This window comes from Podarcis bocagei (genome assembly GCF_964188305.1).
Source record: "Podarcis bocagei genome assembly, chromosome: 18".
Classification (NCBI taxonomy): Eukaryota; Metazoa; Chordata; class Lepidosauria; order Squamata; family Lacertidae; genus Podarcis; species Podarcis bocagei.
The window spans coordinates 12,422,207-12,442,397 of record NC_138144.1 but is presented as its reverse complement, the minus strand read 5'-3'; the positions used below and the strand labels follow the sequence as shown (position 1 = coordinate 12,442,397).

At 53.8% G+C, this 20,191-nt stretch overlaps 2 protein-coding genes across 3 annotated transcripts; one reads left to right on the top strand and one right to left on the bottom strand.

The window, feature by feature from the left end:
* Nucleotides 1-627: 627 nt before the first annotated feature.
* On the bottom strand, nt 628-16,587 carry SPPL2B (signal peptide peptidase like 2B). Of its 2 annotated transcripts, none has more exons than XM_081177788.1 (15): nt 16,442-16,587; nt 13,621-13,740; nt 11,938-12,120; nt 9,028-9,117; nt 8,697-8,836; nt 7,976-8,118; nt 7,791-7,887; nt 6,253-6,369; nt 5,790-5,871; nt 5,503-5,577; nt 5,185-5,247; nt 4,594-4,693; nt 4,158-4,235; nt 3,024-3,184; nt 628-2,104 (listed from the first exon to the last, which is right to left on the bottom strand). In XM_081177788.1, exons 1-15 carry the CDS (start codon nt 16,502-16,504, stop codon nt 1,793-1,795), a joined length of 1,824 nt encoding a protein of 607 aa, XP_081033914.1. In that variant the 5' UTR covers nt 16,505-16,587; the 3' UTR covers nt 628-1,792. The 2 variants fall into 2 exon arrangements, with proteins under 2 accessions (XP_081033914.1, XP_081033915.1); XM_081177789.1 differs by lacking the exon at nt 16,442-16,587 and adding an exon at nt 15,395-15,492.
* Nucleotides 16,588-16,878: 291 nt separating this feature from the next.
* LSM7 (LSM7 homolog, U6 small nuclear RNA and mRNA degradation associated) lies at nt 16,879-20,166 on the top strand. Its single transcript, XM_081178157.1, has 4 exons — nt 16,879-17,042; nt 17,992-18,082; nt 18,349-18,420; nt 19,389-20,166. Exons 1-4 carry the CDS (start codon nt 17,019-17,021, stop codon nt 19,529-19,531), a joined length of 330 nt encoding a protein of 109 aa, XP_081034283.1. The 5' UTR covers nt 16,879-17,018; the 3' UTR covers nt 19,532-20,166.
* Nucleotides 20,167-20,191: the final 25 nt, after the last annotated feature.

The following is a 20,191-nucleotide window of genomic DNA, read 5'->3' as shown; positions in this document are numbered from 1 at the left end:
TTTGCCCCAGTGAATTTTTTTGTTGTTGAATTCAGGGCTTCCTGAGCAGGAATAAATGGGGCCCAGAGAAGACGCTGCCGTGGGGAATCCCAGCAGAAGAGGCAGCCGCTGGATGAGGCCAAGGGGGGTCCTGCCTCACCCAGCGGCCGACCAGGTGCTTCAATGGGAACCCTGCCAGCAGGATCAGAGCCACTCCTCTCCTGTGACTTCCAGGGATTATTAGGTTGTCTTTGTTCTCATTTCTATTCTGTACTTTGTTTGTTTAAATGGCAATTTTATATTGTGAACAGCCCTGCGATCTACAGGTACAGGTCGATAGACAAATTTGGCCAACACTTAAAATAAAAAATGCAGGGGGGAATTGAGTGGGAAGGGGTCCCAAAAGCCAACCCACTAATACCACTTGCCCTTGTGGGGAAACTCCACCCCCCTCCCTTTTGCAGAGGCCAACGTCCCCTCCCTGCCTGATGCAGGAGAGGGGGCCTCTGCCTGCGTGGCGCCTGGGGGTGTCCCAGCAGCCTAGACCACCCCCTCCACCTCCCTAGGAGATGCTGAGAGGAGCTTCAAGAACCAGAAGACCCCCAGATGGGATGGAGGGGGTGAACAAACAGACTCCGGAGCCCGGACTGTGTCCACAACTGATGCTTTGTCAAGTTTATTCTCCCAACCGGCTTTTGTAAAATAAAAGTCCCATATACGTTATTTATAAAATGGCTTAAATTAAGGCATAATCCTGCAGTGTCTAAGACAAGCGTCCATCATTCTGCACAAGCAAAAGGGGAGGGGAAGGAAGCCCCCCCCAGACCCAGGAAGGGGGAGGTGGTGGCTGCAGCCCCCCCCCCGACATGTGCTCTGCAGAAGCCGGGAGATGTGGCAGAGCTGCTGCGTCTGAGTCCAGAAAACAAAAAAAGGGTCACCAACAACACGCGACGCGATATAATAGGAGGGGGGAGAGATACACAGAAAGACCCACAGAGGGGAAAGGGCCCCCCCAAAAGAGACCCAGATAGGAGGGAGGGGGTGTCCACACAGGATCAGCCCCCCCCCTCCCCCAGGGCTGGGCTGCCCTGTTGCCAAAGGTGGGAGAGGGGGGTGTCCCACGCAGAAGATTCCCAGAGCAGCTCCAGAGCGGACCAGCGCCCCCCACAGCACAAGCTCTGAGGTGGTGCCCCCCAACTGCCCCCACCCCACAAAGGAAGGTGGAGCAGACCCTTCCCATTGGCCTTTGCTCCTTGGTGCCTTTGCAGCCAAAGTGTGCGATGGGAGGGCAAATGAAGCAAAGCGAATGGCAGAAACCAGAGATCCTTTGGGGGGGGGGGGAGAGAGAAGCTCTTTTGGAAGCAACAGAATCCAGCCCAGACACGGCCAGAAAAGAAGGAGGAAGCGCGGTGGGGGTCCCCTCCTCTCTTCACCACCCAGTGATCCTAAAGCAACGCCAGCACAATCCGTCCCCCCCAAGCTCAAAATACTGCCTATGTTTTCCTAGGAAAAGTTATCTGAATACTATCCCAGCATCATGAAACAGGAAGGGAAAGGCGTCTGCTATTTTGCTTTTAAACTATCGCTGAAATTCTAACCGGGACCTTCATTAAGCACCATATTTGGGGAAGGGGGGTGCCAGAAGTGAAGCGCCTGTCCTCTTCTTCGCACGCAGTTTGCCGGCGCTCGAAGGCCAAAGGGACGTGGTGCACGTCGGTGCTGGGTGCGAAAGGCGGCAGAGTCCGTCTCATAGTTAGTCTCAAGTTAGTCTGTGATGGGGAAGGGAGGGAGGGATGGGGGCGAAAGGGGTCTCCTAGTCAGAGGGGCACTTGATCCCGTCCTCCCAAGCGCCAGGCTCTTCTATATGGGGCGGCTGTGGGGAAGCCTCTGTGGGCTCAGTCTGTGCAGCTACCGCCTCCTCCTGCTCCTCTCCCAGGAAGGGGGCAGAGCCAGACGCCTCTCCTCCGTCGTCCGCGGGGCTGCCGCCACTGACCATCTCTTCCACGGGAGTCGGGGTGGCTGGTTGGTCCTTGGCTTCTGGGCGAGACGACGGAGAAGCCTCCTCCTTGGGGGCCGCAGGGCAGCTGACTGGGGAGATCACCAAGGGGGGCTGAGGTAGGTCTTTCTATAAGCAGGAGCAGCCCCACATTACAGGGGAGGGGGGGAGGAGAGAGAGAGAGAGAGAGAGAGAGAGAGAGAGAGAGAGAGAGAGAGAGAGAGAAGGGTAACTACAACACAGCCGTGCTTTTGTACAGACGCTCCCCTCATTCAGCCCAGGACACCCAGGAGTGTCCAGCTCCCCTCTAGACTGGCCCAAATGGAACCAGGGGGGCTGCCAGGATAGGCCCGAGCTCATGCAGTTCACCCAGGCCAGCCCCATCTCCACTTCCAAGCCTGACACCAGCCTTTTGAGGGCATCTGAGGAGTCCAGTGGCTGGATCCTGCCCCAGGCCCACCCAGCTGAGCATTCAGTCCTGCCCCCCAGAGGAAGCCCCCCCCCCCCGTGTGACAGCAGCAACTCTCCCCACATGGGAGCCCTGGGCGGTGGCACTACAGAGGCAGCTGGACTCTGGAAGGCGGAAGGGCTCCTGCTTGCGGGCTTCCCTTGGGGGCGTCCAGCTGGGCTCAGGGGAGCCTTCAGGCCTGATCCAGCAACACCCATGAACACCTCTTGCCCCTTTCCAAGACGGCACCCCTCTGCCCCCCGCCCGAGTGACAGAGAACTGTGGAGCTGGAAAGGGACCCTGAGGGTCGTCTAGTCCAACTGCATGCAATGCAGGAATTACGACATGTGGGGAGGAAAGCTGGCCATCTGTGGCTTCTCTGCCCCCCCCCATGTGCCATCCTCCCTCACCCCCAGCCATGAATGGTGGCCTCCTTTTGGGGGAGGAGGGAGGTCTGCAAAAGCCACTTCCAAAAAACTCCCTTTTGGGGGGTGGAGGATAATGCCAACAAGAGTTTTACTCAACTTTAATTCTAGTTAGGGGGCTTTTATCCTAACACTGGCCTTTTCTGGAGGAGACTCATATCAAAGTGGTATTCACCGCAAATCCGCTGCCCGTCCAGAACATGGGCAGCTCCTTGCGCCAGAGCGCCACCACGAAGCTGGTGAGGAGTGTGGACGGCACCAGGTACAGCAGCGCCGGCTGCCCCTTCTGCATCAGAGCGAGTGCCACAAATGTCACCAGGAGGCCCAGGCCATAGGCTGCAGTGGGAGACAGGGGAGAGAAGGCGGGGGCTCCTTTTCAGCTGCAGTCACCCAGAAAGTGCCCCCTGTCTTTCTCATCTCATCTCATCTCATCTGTGGGTAAACTCTCACATGGGAATAAACACCTCTGCCCCTTCCAGCTCTGCTTCAAGGATTTATGGAACATAATAAATTATAATGGAAAGGCAGGAAAACTCAGCACAGAAAATCGTTCCTCCTCTCTGCTCTTCAGCCATCTGGAGCAGTTAGGGCTGGGCAATATTTGGCTTTCAATTTTGTGATATATCACCAGCTAAATATTGTGACAGACTGATGTGTTATGATGTCTGAAATGAGGATGGAGCTACGGAGAGGCTTTGGCTGGCTTTACAGTTTTCCCCCCATCAGGATTTTTTGCATAGCTATGCTATGCATACACCCACATCATGATTTGTGATATATTGCCAGGTCAAAAATTATGGAACCGATATCACAAGAAGAATGTCAAGCTGATTTTGGATGTTATATTAATTATCACCCAGCCTATAACAGTCACCACCCTTCTCTCCTTCAGAGCCTAATAAAGAAGTCTGATGCTATGGGAACCCCTTGCTGGGAGAAAACTTGCTGCTAGGGGCAAAACAATGCAGGGATCCTTTCCAGACTGCACTAACACTGTCAGTCCTGTTGCACACGTGGAGATGGGCTGCACCCAGAGGGCTCCCAAGGGACCTGATCCACCCACAAGAGAGCCACTTCTCAGGACAAGAGCTGAAAGGCGGCGCTGTCGCTGAATTTACTGGCAGGCTCTGCAGTTTGAGGCCTGCACAGCTGCTGCTTTCAGCACAGCTCATGGCAGGAACATGGCACATAAATGAACTCCGCCAGTCCAGGGTGGGGCGAGAGGTAAGAAGGGACTGCTGGGTTTCCCAAGGGTGGAGGAGGAGGCAGGTGTTGGCAAGGAGGGGGGTGGGGTGGGAGCCAGACATACCAATGGTGCAAGCGACAAAATAGACCCGGGAGGACTGGACCTGGATGTCAAAGCGATGGCAGTAGGCCACCAGGAGCCCTGGGGAGGAAAGAGGAGGGAGCCTGAGGCAAGGGAAGGAGTGCCAAGGCCAAGCAGGGACACTCCCTGGAGGGCCCCCCCCCCCAGCATCCTCCAAGTGGGGCAGCAGGGAGGCTGTGTCCCTCCGGCCTGGCCCTCAAAGGTAGACTGCCTCTAGGGGCAGCTGTTCCCTTGAGCTGCCTCAAGGGAGAGGGCAGCATCCCCACTGGACCAGCCCCAAGGGACCCTGCCCTCTCCTCTGCCAGTCCTTCTCTTAGGGCCAGGCTGAGGGGCTCTTCTTTGCCTTCTGCAGGCCGAGCGGGGGCTCAGCCCCAAAGCCACCTCGCCCCCCAGTAAGGTGGGAAGGGAGAGGGCCTACCTGGAACCAGAATGTCCCCGAATCCCAGGAGGGAGAAGGGTCGGTCACACAGTGCCAGAGGAGAGAAGTTGAGTCGGGGCACCTTCAGCACCATCGGAAGCTGCCAGGGGAAGGGGGTCCATCCAGGTCAACAAGCAGCCCCTCTGCTGTCCCAAACGGGGCCAAAGCTCCCACAAGCCCTTGCCCCACAGAGGAGGGTATCTGGCATTTGAGGCAAGGAGGGGGCGACAGGGGATGGCACAACCCAAAGCCCCCCCAGGCATGGGGAAAGCGCCCTGCGCCCAAGGAGAAAGATGGAGGAACCCCAGAAGTGCCTCTTCTCAGGCCTGACCAGAACCCAAAACTGAACCTGCCTGCTCTCCAGGGGTGCTTCCCGACACCTCTTCCCTCATGGCTGAGGAGTCTCTGGGCCATTCTGGGTGTAGATCCGACGGGGTGGGGATATCCTGGACCCACTACGTGTTTGGACCATGACCCCCCCCCCCGACCCCTGGGCTTCTCCCAGGCTCATCCTGTATCGCCTCCATTTTGTCCACCAAGAAGAGGCCATCTCCCCCTACCAAAACCCGGGACGCTCTGGCAGCCCCTCACCTTTTCGTGAGTGGCGGAGTCTGTGGGGCCAGCAGCCACTTCCACCATGATGCTCTCTCCTGTCTGGAAGGAAAATGTGAGGAGGGGCAAGAGGAGAAAAAAAGAAAGAGGCCTGGGGGAAGAGGAATGTTTTTGCCTGGTGCCTGAAGACATGCAATGAGGGTATCAGACGAGCCTCTCTGGGGAAAGAATCCCCATCGGAGAATTGGGAAGGGGCTTCCGATGGCCCCAGCGGAAAGACCCAGCCCAACTCTGACTCCTCCCGATCAGCCCCGCACCCCCATTTGCAATGCCCACCCTGTCAGGCCAATTATGCACCTTCGTCAAGTATGGCGTGATGAAAACGAAGAAGACGTCGTAGACAAAGAGGACCAGGAGGAGCAGCGTGCAGCCCTGGGGGGCAGGAGGGAAAGGGAGGGGTGTCATTCCCAGAGGCTCACTGTTGATTCTGCCTTCCCCCCTCACCCAGGTTGGCTTTCTTCTGGCTCTTGAGTCGCAGAGTACATTGAGAGGTAGCCTCAGGCCAAGCCAGGAGGCCCATGTCAGCCTCCCTCCCCACCGTCCTGGGGATGAGCCCCCCCCCAAGCTCCCCCCCAAGGCCTTACCTTGAAGGTGGGCAAGCGGATGGTCTTGAGCATGTAAAGGCAGAAGGCAACTCCCAGGGCGTCCTGCAGAATCCAGGCCCACCTGGGGGAGGAATGGCCATGGCTCAGGGCAGAGGGCAAATAGCCCTACCCCCTCCAACAGCCGAGGGAGAAGGGTCAAGCCACTTCCCCTTGGGCTCTCTCCGGTCACCCTTCCTCCCCCCATCCCACTTCTTCTCAAGAAAGAGTCCCCTTGGCCAGCTGGGGTGGGGGGTTCTGGACATTCCCTCCGCCCTGCGACACGTCCCATTTCGCCCTGTGCCCAAGAGGACACTGCAGAGCTGGAGAAGGAGGAAGTTGCTTTCTGGAGCAACTGATGCAGCTGAGGGGTGCAAAATAGCATGTGGGGGGAGCAAGGGGCTCTTCAAAGAGACAGGTGCCCCCCCCACCAAGGGGAGAGCACGAAAAGCACCGCATCACTCACTGGTCCTCATTGCGGAAGATGCCCCAGACCAGGCTGACGGCGACGCAGAAGACAGCCAGGAGCAACATGCGCACTTGGGGGCGCTTGTGGAAGTAGGGCAGGTTGTTGTCGGGGACCCTGAGGACAAGAGGGCGGGGTGAGAGGCCTGCACCCCACTGGGCAAGTGGGAGAGGGACTTCTTGGAGCCTCCACCCCAGAGAGCTGCCTGACGCCGAGTCAGGCCTGTTCCATCGAGCGCAGATCTGCCCCCACAGGCTGGCAGCAGCAGGTCTCCAGGGAAGGAGTCTTTGCTCAGCCTGAGTTGGAGATGCTACTACTGGGGAGCCTGGCACCTTCTGCATGCCAAGCAGATGCTCCATGCCCACGGGCAGAGTCTCCAGGGGAGGAGGTGCTGGGGAAAAGCCTTCCCTGCCCGAGGCCACAGCCCGAGAGCTGCTGTCAGTCAAGGTCAGCAAGCCAAGGTCACCAAACTCAGCAGACAGACTATTTCTTTCTATTCTATGGGCTCAGGGATGCTTAAAAAAGACAACCTTCCTTCCTCTTAAGTTGCTCAGTGCCACCCACTCAACCCCCCTCCCCCCACGCTTGGTGTGGAGGCTTTTGAAAACCAAGGGAAAAGGGGTTGGGGGCCAAATACAGGAGCCCCCACAAACAGGGGCACAGCTCTGACGTCTGCAGATATAGGGCAATACACGCATTTAATAAATAATAATAAATGGCTGCGCTCAGGGTTCATGCCCTTCATTTTTTGTCCTGGGACTTTCAGCTCTTCTATGTAGCTCAGAACAGCCCCCCCCCCTCTCTTTGTCTGACCTGTGCAAGAAAAAGGCAAAAAGACCTGAGAGATCCCAGCAGAAGGAAGCAAATACAGCCAGACCTGCCTTGCCCCACAAGTCAAAACCCCACAAGTCAACTGCTCTTGGAAAGGGCATTTGTGCACTTGCAAAACGCAGAGGGTGGGTTTTCTGCCTGATTGCCAGGGGCGAGATCTGATGAGGCACTGTCTTTCATTGCTTTCATCTTTCTGCAGTGGAAGTGAGGACCTTTCTGCAACAACAAGGTCCCTTTTCTTGTCCAGATGAGTCAGCTGAGAGTCAGGAGGGAGCCCAGAGAGCCACGGAAGAGGGGATCCCGCCCTGCCCCACAGGTACAAGGAGAAGCAAGAGATCCACGTCTTGCCCATCTAATGCATTTAAGAATTCAGAGCTTGTTTCCTAGATACTGGCTGCTAAACAAGACCAGCAGCAACAAAAACCAACAGCCCACACACATTAATATTTTGCAGCCAGGAAAATAAAAATATATCAGAGAGGGAAGGATAAAGCACAGCTGATCCCAAGTCCCAAAGGAGGAGGGTTTGGGGTTCTGTCCAGCCCCCCACTAGCATTCATGCTCTGATAACCTGATTCTTTCCACGGGGGGGGGGGTGTATCTATGGCCAGGCAGGATTTGAACCCAGTCCACTAGCCCCCGCAAGCTTCAGGTGCCAGGGCCACTTAGCCAAAGGTGGCAAAGCAAGACTGTCTTCTGCCTCCTACCTGCATTTCCCCAGAGGAAACCTTCGGACGAACGGGGAGAGGCAGCTGTAGAGGCCGATGGAAGCCGCCAGGCAGAAAATCCCAATGATTGCATACACTGCAGGGGGGAAAGGGGACAAGGAAAGATGAATGAAGACAAGGGGCTGGAGAGAGGCTGAACACCACCGAGAAGCCAGTGCAAGTACCTAGGTGGTCGTAGAAGTAATAGAGCAGGACGAGCATTGAGCAGCACATGACCACAAAGACGCAGATCATGATGGGGGTGACGTCCACTGTCTCGTCCTCGTGCTTCTCCACTCCATCATCCCGTTTGTGCTTCATGTACCGCCTGCAAGGGAGACAAGACGAGGTCATCCGAGGCTGGAGGTGCTTGCTGGTTCTGCACCACTCATGGAGGGGCCAACCGACAAGAGGGGAAGCATCCTACGAGGGCTCAGCAACCCTAAAATGATGCTCAGGGCTGCCGGCCTCTCTCCCCCCTCCCCCCAGCAAAGCAGGGCTGTCTCCACGCTTCACGAAATCATTTGCAGCCATGAGATGTGGATGTTAGCCAATGGCTCCATGGGAAACGCATGGAGGAGGCAACCTATCAGGCTATTTGAGAAGTCATGAGAGGAACACCTAGCAGTGACTCCCTCCAAGAGCTCAATGATTGGGCATGGATGCAAGGAATCCTACGAATCCTGGATCCTGTGCTGCCTCGACCTCACCAAACACCTTCTATGTATTCCCAGGGGCTGGTGTCTTGGACTTAGCAGGTGGCAGCTTCTTCAGAGGTTCCCCATGTTTTGATTCCAGAGAGAGCCGCTCTGAACAGCCAATAATGCAGGATGAGCCCCATGGCACTGCAGGGAGCTGGGCTGGATGACCCTTAGGGGCTTCTACTGGCCCCCTGCCCCAACTCACTTCTTGACATCCCTGCTCCCTGCCCAGTAGCCTCCGACGGCCACCGTCCCCACAGCCATCACGAAGATGATCACCATGTTGTAGTCCAGGACTGGCTCGTTGGGGGCATACATGGCCACCTTGACCGAGGGCCCAAAGCTCTGAGGAAGAGGGAGAGAGAGAAGGGAGCTCAGCTGACCCTAAAAAAGAGTTGCCCCAGGAAAGAGCTACCCTCTGGGGAACAGGACGTCCTCCAGGAAATGCCAGTGTGTGACTGGCCTTGGGGGCCCCAAAAGCAGTGCTGCCCCCAATGCCCCTGTGACCCTGACTGGGAACGCGGACGGGGTCTCACCCTGCCAATATCCAGCATGTCCGCGTAGCTCAGCAGAGCCACTGGGATGTCGATCTCCTCATACTGACTGCGGTTGCCGGCCGGCGGGACCTGGAGGGAGTGAGGAGGAAGAGCAAAGTGATGCCACACACGCCCCACGCTCCCAGCCTGCCTATCCCCAAAGCCAAATGGTGTGTCAAACTCAGAAGTGCATGCAGGCCCCAATCCTCCTCTGTTTACCCCAAGCCTCCCAGCTCACATGACTCACCCCCAGCCTAGCGCATCAATGGCTTCTGCGCATTTGGGGGCAAAACGCATCACAAGAGCAGCAGCAGGAGGGGGGAGGGCGCCTCCCAGCTCCAGAAGAGGAGATGAACGGCTTCCTTAGAACTCTTAATTGTTCAGAAAAGATTTTGAAGGGGGACATTAATCTCAGAAGAAGGGACGTCATGCAGAAAGCGAAGAAAATTAAAAAGGAAAGTCAGATGAGTAGAACCACACAGCCAAGGACAAGGCAGAGATGGAGCTGAATGCCCAGGAGGGGGCAGAATGCCTGCCAGGCCAGGGATGGGAAATGCAATTGCAACCTGAGCAAGGGCTTTAGAAAATAAAAAACTAGGCCAAGAATTTGTCTCCTCAGGTATTAAAAAGAAACAATATGGGATGCAGGTAAAGCCTTCATAAGAGGTTTTTATGAAGCACTCGGCCAGTATTGTAACACATGGCTACAATACTACCAAATTGATCACCTATTCATGAAGGATAAAATCATTGGATTTGGCAAAGAATAATCAAAATTACAAACACAATTACTAAAAAAACCCCAAAAAGATATTATATAAAATATACAATTTGTCATTAGAATGGGAATTAAAAGATGAAGAGGTGAAGGAAGTTATGATTAAGTGGGCCAGAGACAAAGGCCACAGGATCCAATTAGACCAATGGGAGAAATTATGGAGAAATGACATCAAATTCACAGCTTGCTTCACAATCAGAGAAAATATAATGAAAATGATGTATCAGTGCTATTTACCGTATTTTTCGCCCTATAGGGCGCACTGGCCCATAGGGTGCACCTTGTTTTTTTTTGGGGGGGGGGGGGAAATGAATAAAAAAAATTTATTTCCCCCGACCCCAGCCCCCAGGACAGGCTGCTATCCGCAAGCCTTGCGAGCCCGGCGGGAGAGTGGTCGGTGCGCACCGACGCCTCTCGCTCTCCAGGCTTCAGCGAAAGCCTGCATTCACCCCATAGGACGCACACACATTTCCCCTTCATTTTTGGACGGGGAAAAGTGCATCCCATAGGGCAAAAAATTTGGTAACTCCGGTCAAATTGGCAAAAATTTATAAATCAAAATCTAATTTGTGCTGGAGATGCAAAACAGAAATAGGAACAATGTATCATATGTGGTGGGAGTACATGTATATCAAACAATTTTGGAGTAACATCCAAGAGAAATTTTTTAAAATGCTTAAAATATCATGTAATAAAAAACCAGAGGCCTTCCTCTTGGGAATTATATTGACTGACATTCCTGCTGCTAGGAAAAAGGTTTTCTTATATGCAACTGCTGCTGCCAGAATTATTATAGCAAATAATTTGAAGGAAGAAAAAAAAAACCTCAATAAGAGAATGGCAAATAAAATTTTGTGAATACATAGAACTGGCAAGACTTACAGCAGTGATAAGAGGACAATCAGATCAAAAACTGATAGATGAGTGGATCTGTGTGAAGGAGTTCTGGTATAATTCTGGTATAAATATATCAATACACAATGAATGAAATTTATAGAGTAAAAGACAAAGAAGAAATGGACAGAAGAGGAGGTAGTTAAAAATAATACTGATAGCACAGTGAAAAGAAGAAAAGAAATAAAGGAAGTCACACACGGGTGGAGGGGAGTCAAGATTTATGTATTCATGTTTAGTTTATTTTGTAATTTAAGTTGATTTTTTGTTATTGTATGTTTAATTGTTTTCTTTTTTAGGTATTAAGTAGCTGTATGTATAATAGGTTTGTTTTGTGTTTGTGAGTATTGCATTTACCAATAAAAAAATCTATCTATCTATATATATAAGCAATTGCAACCTGACTGGGCAGGGGAGGTGAGAAGGGCAGAAGGAATAGTGCAGGGGGGGGGCAGGGGTCCTAGCCACAAGCCTCAGGCCATGGCAGCTAATGGAGCCTCCGGCTTCAGAGGCAGAATGCCTGGGGGCAGCAGAAAGCTGCTGCCTTCACTCTCATCTGAGGCACGGAAGTAAGAGGGTGCTTGAGTAGATTCTGAGCACAATTCAAAGTGTTGGTCTGACCTTTCAAGCCCTAAGTGGCCTCAGCCCTGTAGACCTGAAGGAGTATCTCCACCCCCATCATCCAGCCCGGACACTGAGATCTTCTGGGGGTTCCCTCACTGCAATTAAATGAAGCCACGGGGAGCCAGTGGTTGGATAGTTTTGCGAAGCTACCAGCATGAGTTTGACCAAACTGCGGGAGGCACTGGAAGACAGAAGTGCCTGGCGTGCTCTGGTCCAGGGGGTCACGAAGAATCGGACACGACTAAACAACAACAACAACGGGGAGCCAGGCAGAGGGCCTACTGAGTTGTGGCGCCCACCCTGTAGAACACCCTCCTGTCAGATGTCAAGGAGATAACTACACAACATCTGAAGGCAGCCCTGTATCGGGAAGATTTTAATGTTTTATTGGTTGGGATCCGCCCAGAGTGGCTGGGGAAACTCAACCAGATGGGCAGGTACAAAGAAGAAGAAGAAGAAGAAGAAGAAGAAGAAGAAGAAGAAGAAGAAGAAGAAGAAGAAGAAATGGGTCCCATTAGGGGAAAAGGTGGAAAGAATGCCCTAATGCCCGCCAGGCTGGCAGCAGGAAGAAGTGTCGCCTTCTCTCCCCTCCCCTCCCCTCCCCGGGGACTCACCAGCCTCTCTCGACTGACGATCAGCAGCCCCCTTGCCCCGTTGATCTGGGCCAGCCGGACTTTCTCATAGAAGGTGCAGTTGCCCCGCATGACCATGGGGATGGTGCTGCTGAAGCCGCCGTCGGGAACGTCTGAAGGAGCACACAGGACGGAGACCGTCTGGTCCTGCAGCTGCAGCAGAGACTGGAGGAGGAAAGGAGGAAGAGGAGAACATGAGGAGAGGAAAACGGAGCCCTCTAAGCTGCTCCTCGCCTTCAGAGGAACAACAAAGGAAGCTCAGAATGCCCAAAATGCAACAAAGCAGCTCCAACAGGCCTGAGCAAAGAAAGGTGATTCACCCCAGGGCCAAAATGATCACGAAGCAGGCGCCAGCTGAGGCCCAAGGGGAGGGTGCTCTGATTCATGGAGTTGGTGCTAGCCTACAAACTCCTAAATGACTTAGGAGCCCAATCCTTGAAGGACCAGCTCCTGCCACACCAGGAAGCATGTGTGCCAAGATCTGCAAGGGAGAAATTGAATTTGACCGAAATGATCACTACTGTTTTTTGTCCAAAATTAAAGCTACTGAACTGTTTTTATGATAGATTGCCAGAAGAATTGGTCCCATATAGGATTTTGGCAGATCGAATAGTCATTGCAACTTAATAGAAAACAATCCTAACTCTTACACTATGTGCTTGGCACCTCTCTGGTATATCACGTGTAATTTGAGATTTCAGTGAGGACTAGCATCTTCAGACACTTTCAATATGCTTTGGCATTCCTTTATTATGCATGTACAATGGAACCATCATTTTCAAGGCAACCCTCATCCCCAGCCATTCAAATCTTGAACTAGGCTTAATAATCTGATAACATTGTGAGGACTTCGCTAGGACTTCGTTACTTTAATCTCTGGGCAATGGGACTCATCCTGCGTGGCTGCTTTGTAGTTTGGTTTCTCACCTTTCAATTTTCGTCTCTTGTTATAATTGTTCTCTGACAAAACGAAATAATAATACGTTTACACAAACACACAAAAGGTTTTCAAAGTTTATGTGTGGCACTGCATATGACTCTTAATCTCAGAGTTACCGAGTTGGAAGGGACCTCGAGGGGCTGGCTTTCAACCTGTGTGCTGTGGCACCCTGGGGTGCCTTGAAGGATGGTTAGGGGTGCCTTTCCTCCTTCCTATGATGCCCTCTTGCATCCCTGTCTCCCAAAAATTGGACAGCTGTTTGCTGCAGCAGCTCTGGCAACAAGTTCCCCAGGTGAATGTTGCCTCTGGGGCTGGCTAGGGGGTGCTTCCTTGTGGGGCAGGGGGGCAGCTCAGAGACCAGGGGCGGCAGCTGTTTCTGCCCAGAGGACTCCCGAGGAGAGGGGGCTGAGGGAACACTCCATAAGGGAGGGTGTTCGATAAAGGGTGAGAGGTTGCCCGCTCAGCAGGCAAGGGGTGACACAACTGGGCTCCTGAGCCCCACAGGGGTGCTGCAGAAAGAATGTAGTTGGTCAAGGGAACTGTGGACTCAAAAAGGTTGAAAACCTCTGGACTAGATGACTCTTGCAGTCCCTCCCAACTCTGTGCTTCTATGACTTTCTGTGACTAATCATTAACTTGACCAAGGATGGGCTAGAGGCGTAAACAGTGATGATAAGCAGGGTAGGTGCCACCCTGCCAGCTGAGGTGCCGCAGGAGCCACTCACCGCCTTGCCCAAGTCATGGGGCAGATGAGCCCATTGGGAGTTGAAGAGAATGCAGTAGTCCTTCCCCTTGGAACTCCCCTTCTCGGAGAAGACGCGGACCATGCCAAACTCACAGGAGACCTGGAAAACAGAGGGAGAAGACTTGCTTCCCATCACCTCCCATAAGAATGAAAGAAAAGCCTCCAAAGGCCAAAGGGAAACCAGCAAGCAAGATTCAGGCACAAGAGTCCTCTTTTGTGGCTTCCAGCAACTGGGATGAAGGTTGGCTAACAGCCATTTATAACCTTATTCTCCTCCATGAATTTCTCTAATCCTCTTCAAGGTCATCTAAGTTTGGTGGCCATCACTACCTCCTAGGTAAGGGAGTTCTACAGATGGTGTGAATAAGTCCTGTCTTTCACCTGCCTGAATTTTCCAACATTCAGCTTCATGGGAGGCCCACAAGTCCTAGTGTTACGAGGGAGAAAACTCTCCACACAGGACTGAATGAAAACCCCAAAGGGGCCAGAACTAGGCAGCAAGAGGAAAGCGAGGGGGTGTTGCACATCACTCCAACTTCCCATCAACTTTGCAGGCTCCCAGGTGCCCACACGATCTGGATGCAGGATGCTTTTGGAACTTCCCACACTGCTGCCCACCAGGATTCATGGGCAGACCCCCTGTCAGCCAACAGGGGGGCGTGCAAGGACATCGTGACCCGAGTTGGCAACTTGGGCTGGGAATCTCTCTCTCCTTCACTAGGGAAGAACCAGCCACTCAACTGCTGTGGGTGTAAGATTAGAGGGCTCAGGTCTTCGTCTCCATCTGGAGGAAGGGAGAGTCAGAAAGTCACTCCCAAAAGCACCACAAGCGACAAAGTCTGGTTCTCCAGAGCTGGATGCTGAAGGGAATCCCTTGAGGGCAAGGCCCCATCCTGCTGGGGTCTTCCAAGGCATGCCGTTTCTGCAGCCACTGCACCCGAGGTGCACGATCCTGTCTCTCAGGAGGCTTCAATACTCCACCCACTGGCTGCTCTCCAACAACCGGGGGGGGGGGGAGGGAGCCCTTTGGGATGCGTGACTTTGTGGTGGTTGCTATCACACCCTTCTCTCCTGAAATTCTTTGAGGCGGCTCAGTTCTTTGACCACACCTTACCCGGCGCCAGCCGGGATATCACCAGTTCTCTCCTCACCCTAGCAAAGTATCTACTTGCCAAGAGGGTCACAACAGCAGCTGCAAAGGACTTTGAATGTCCTGAATGAGGTTTTTGTTTTGCAGAAGAGGCTGTTTAGCTACAGGTGAGGGCAGTCACTGGCACATGCTGGCACCCCCAAACAGCTGGATGGGGGATCCCTACCAGTTGCTAAATGCAAAAAGGCAAATTAAGTTCATTGCAGCAAAAAGGCCAGCTTTTCCCCCAAGCATCCCCCACAAGATTAAGGCCCACCACCACCTTTCCTGGGGAGGTGTACCCAGGATGGCAGCGTTCTCATGACCCAGGAGGGCCGCTAGGCTAGCTAACAATTCACAGGAACAACAATTTTAAACAGAGTGTCTTCCCCCACCCAAGACAAAGATTAGGTGTTTTTATTTTTGCTTTTATCTAGTTTTTATCTTTCTTTGATGCTATTTGGTTCCATTTATATTGTCACAAACCACTGTGATATAAGTTTATGAAACAACGGTATATAGTTTTAATAAATTATTAAGTAAGAGGGCAAGGGACAAAAATTGATTCTCTCCTGGCCCAAGGAGCCTCCCTGGGGCGTCTCCTGGAGAAAGCGGCTGTGCTCACCTTCTGCCAGCACAGAAACAAGATTTGTGGGCTGAGCAACCCATTTGGACTGACCCTGCAGACCTCTTCCTAGTGCACTGAGGCTGTGACAAGCGCAGGGCACAGCCCAACCTGCATCACTGGGGCAGCAAGTCAGTTCATACACTTGTCAACACCCAAGCACTATGTCCTATTTCTCTCTCTCTGAATATGTTTCACACTTCCCTCCCTCCTGGTCAAAGCATTTGCCAGCAGACTTTTCCACACAGCAACTCCTAAGCCCATTACTGCTGGGGACCTAACCAAAAATGACCCTCAAACCCCAAAAGCTACCTCACCAACAGCAGGGAAGGGCTGCATCCCAATGATGGCATGCTTGCTGTGCATGCAGGATCCAGAATCAGTCCTTCCTGGAGAGCCATTGGCTGCCAGCCTGTGCGGAGGTGGTGCTGAGCTGGGGACTAGCAGCCCTCTTTGTTTCAAAGGGAAAGGTCCTGCAGCTCAGCAGGGCAGAGCGCCCTGGCTCCACACCCAAAGACTGAGCACAGCAAACCAGATTCCTGCACAACTGTTTTCATGGAGTTGCAAGGGACCCCGAGGATCATCTAGTCCAACCCTCTGCAGCACAGGAATATGACGCTGTCGAAGCGGGGATCAAACCTGCAACCTTGCCGTTATCAGCACCAGGCTCTAAGAAACTTGGCTTTCTAAGCCGCCTTGTGCATTAGCTAGAGGACTAGCGCTCCGCTTTGCTCCAAGGGAAGTGGTGCAACATGCGAAGCCAATCTCGGGATCCCGGGCCAAGAGATTCCTGCCTTGCAGGGAGTTGGGCTGGAAGACCCTCGGGGGTCCCTAGCGCCCCAGGTGGAAATGGCCCGCTTCCTACGCCTCTGGGGCGCCGCGGAGAGCGAGGCGGCGGGGCCTCGGCCCATTTCGCGGAGGGGGCACCTGAGACGCCCCCCCCCGAAGAAGCCCCGCCTCCCACTGTGGAAGAAGGGCAGCCGAAGAGCCGAGCCCCGACCCCGCCTCTCGGACCCGAGGGAGGAGCCTCCTCTTCCGCCTCCTCACCTGGACCGCCAGGAGCAGCCACGACCCGAGCAGGGCTCTCCGCCCCAGAGAAGCCGCCGCCATCGCCGCCTTTTGTCCTCCCTGGAACCCGGGGGGAGGGGCGAGAGGGGAGGGAGGAGGTTCAGCTTCCGGTACACACCGGAAGTGAGCGCCCGGTTACCCAGCAACCCGGAAAGGAAGCCGCTCTCTCCCTCGCGCTCTCTTTCTCTGGGCGCATAGGGATGGCGGGGGCGGAGAGTCACACAACCGCGTTATAGAGAGGGACGTTTAAAAAGCGCCGAGAGGTAATTTGGCGCCCTCAGGGCCGCTCGCGAGAGACACTTCCGACGCTCCAGCCCGGTCTCCGCTCGCGGCGGGCGGCACTTCCGGTCTGGGACGGAAATAGGCTATCGAAATCCCCGCCTCCCTCTCGCTCTTAGGGCGACAAAGGAGTGGAGTCGGGAGCCCGAGGCCTAGAGTGGCAAGACAGCGCCGGCAGGAAGAGGCGGGGCTCGCGGGTTGGTTTCTTGCCGCTACCATTGGAGGAGCGGTGAGGCGGGGCCTGTTTGAAAGCGGGCGGAAGTGGCGCGGAAGCGGGATGCCTGTGGAGAGCAAGATGGCGGTGAGTAGAGCGGAGGAGATGGGGGGGGGAGAGGGAATGTATGCAGATTTATGCAGGCGGCGCAACGACCAGGTGGGCGAATGAGGCGCTGACGTCATGCAGGCGAGGCCCGCCCTCATCCAGCGGGCCGGATAGGCTGCGCCTGGAGCGGGAGGCTCCATCGCGGCTCATCTCGTGCGGGGGAAGAGCAGGTGTCGCAGGCCGAGGCCCGGAGGCTGGAGATCCCGCGTCGCTCGCCTCTCGGGCAGCGAGGACGCAGGCGGAATAGAGCCGCAGAGTTGGGGGGCCCCCAGGGGTCATCCAGCAGAACCACCGACGAGGCAGGAATCGCAGCAGCAGAAGAAACCCTGAGAGGCGCCCAGATCCAGACTCTCCTTGAGAACCTGCCAGGAAGTCCTGCCGAAGCCTCTGGAGCAGCAGCAGACCGGCCTTTCCGATGCGGCCAGTGGGTCTCCAGCCTGACCACCCCGGACTCCTCCTGTGTTCAGAGCAGCTGGGCAAAGCCGGCAGGGTTGTTTGAAGGTCAGGAGGCGTCTCTTGCCTGGGCCTCCTCCCTTTGGTGCCCCCACTTGGTGGGAGTTTCCCAAGGGAGGCAGGATGAGAAGTGGCCCAGTGCAGGAAGGCTTTTGGCCCTGGCACAATGTGGCAAGGAGGACGGGGAGGAAATCAGAAAGTGTTGGCTTCGGCTCTGGCCCCACTCACTGGCTGGTCAGTCCTGATGAACACCCGCTTCCTCTGTCCCAGCTAGCTCAGTACTCTCGACTGGCAGCTGCCCTCCAGCATTCTAAGCAGGGAGCATTGGCAGCCCGACCCGACGATGCCATGGGGAGGGGTTTAAACCTGAGCCCTCAGTGGGCTAAAATGATGACTGTTTGATTCCCCCAATTTACTTTAAAACAAGCCTCAAACTGAGTTCACCTGAGCCCCCATTTCTCCCACCTTGATTTAGGACAAAGAGAAGAAGAAGAAAGAAAGTATATTGGATCTGTCTAAGTACATTGATAAAACCATCCGTGTGAAGTTCCAGGGTGGCCGGGAAGGTAAGCAGAGTCTCCATAGCACCTCTGCTATTGGGGACCCAACACTGTGCCTGTCACCGCCTCTTCATGATTCAGGTCTGAGGACGGATCTGTTCTCCTTTGCGGCCAGATTACATTGCTGGTGTGCTTTGTCCCTGGCATAATCCTGCTTGCTAGGGAATCACCACTGTAATATGCAGAATGTAACTGTAACATCACAGCTTTCTGCGTTCAGCCTTGGCGTGGTTCCCGACGGCTCCTGACTGTTTTTCCTTGTTTTCCCACAGCTAGCGGTGTCTTGAAAGGATTTGACCCCCTTCTAAACCTGGTGCTGGATGGGACCATTGAGTATATGAGAGGTGTGTTTAAGACCCCATGACCCCCCTGTCAGGAGTTCAGCCTACACCCGACTGGCATGTTCCCTCCCTCCTGGTTGATCATTCGAGAGCTTCGTAAGCTTTCTTCAGCCCAAACATCACAGTGACCGATGCCAACAGACATCGGCACACTTATGGATCCGCAGAGTTATCGCAGCATACGCGGGACAGACCTCAGCAATTCAGCATGTTGGTTAATCTAATTTATTTACATATAAACACACGGAGCATTGCAACATGGCTCCCTCTTTCTCTAGCATCAGACAGCAAAGAGAAAAGAACAAAGGACAATAGTCCCACTTCACGGAACACAGTAACACAAGCATCCTGTCTTCATCACTTCCCACTCTGTGGAGTCAAAACACACTGTCATGTGATAGACAACAATCCCATGACTGCAATCATGGAACAGGAATTCTAACACCCCCCACAGCAAGCAGGTGACAGGAAAGGAGCAGGCTCTTCTCCATGAATTTTCCCCATCCTCTGCAGGATCAGGCCATGGTCCTGCTCCCCCTTTTCTGTAGTGGCCAACTAGATGCCCCAACAGACAGAGGAGAACAAAGGCTCCCAACTAACTGGGCTGGTTCTGTGTATCACCCATGGCTAACAATCATCAAGGAGACCTGTCCAGTCACAGGTTGTTCTGTTCTCCACCTGCTCCTACTCAGAGTAGACCCACTGAGATTCAAGGGCACAGCTGGCTTGGGCCCAGTAATTTCTGTAGTTCTGAGTGGGATACAGCCTAGTGCTGCTGCCACAGCTGATCCCAGGGGGCCCTTGTCTTGCTGAGGGATGTTGAGCCTCAGCTCCTGTCTCTGGCTGCCACCTGGCTCCCGGGTCTGAGTTCCAGACGCTGACTTTGGTGCAGAAAAGCACCCCCAGGGCTTGAGAGCAGGATAGCTGGCAGGACCCAGTGTTGTAGCTCTTTCTGGGCTTTTCCTTTGCAGATCCAGATGACCAATACAAGCTCACAGAGGACACCCGTCAGCTGGGACTGGTGGTCTGCCGAGGGACCTCGGTGGTCCTCATCTGTCCCCAGGATGGGATGGAAGCCATTCCCAACCCCTTCATTCAGCAGCAAGACGGCTAAGCCACTCTGGGCTCTTTCTGCAGCTAAAACCTTGAAAGGACTCGGAGGGCCAGCCCCCGCTGACAAGAATGGACTTTCCTGCAAGGGGAACATATTTTCGTATGCTATGTTTATACTGGCAAAGGACCTTGTTAACTTATGTAAGGTGGTTGTTACTGCGTTTTAGTTATTCCCCTCCCCCCATTTTGACACTGTGTCTCACAAGGAAGAAGGCGTTTTGTCAGGAGATGCCCTGAAAACTATTTCAGAAAATAACCTTGTTTTGCTGTGAACTTTTGACTCCAGTCTAGAGCCACTGAAATAGCGTGCTGTGTTTATGTAAAATATTACACAGGAAGATGAGGGGGTTTTTTTGTTCCTTTTACCTCTTTGGCAAAGGCCACAGCTGTTCCTACATTGGCTTGCTGCTCTGTCCTCAGAGCTTTGGAGGGGACTGCCCCTTTCCCCTTTGGGTTAATGGTGTCTGCCTTCCTTTCTCCAGGATGGTTGTCTGCCCAGGAGGGGTCAAGCGCTTTGCCAAATGTCAAGAACTGTAATGACACCTGTGTCCAACTCCTCTTAATTTCCAGGCGGTGACTCTTTCCTTTTTAGGAGAATTCCTGAAAATCCATGAATAAAAAGCTATCCAAAACTGACCTAGAATTTGTTAGACTCTTCTGC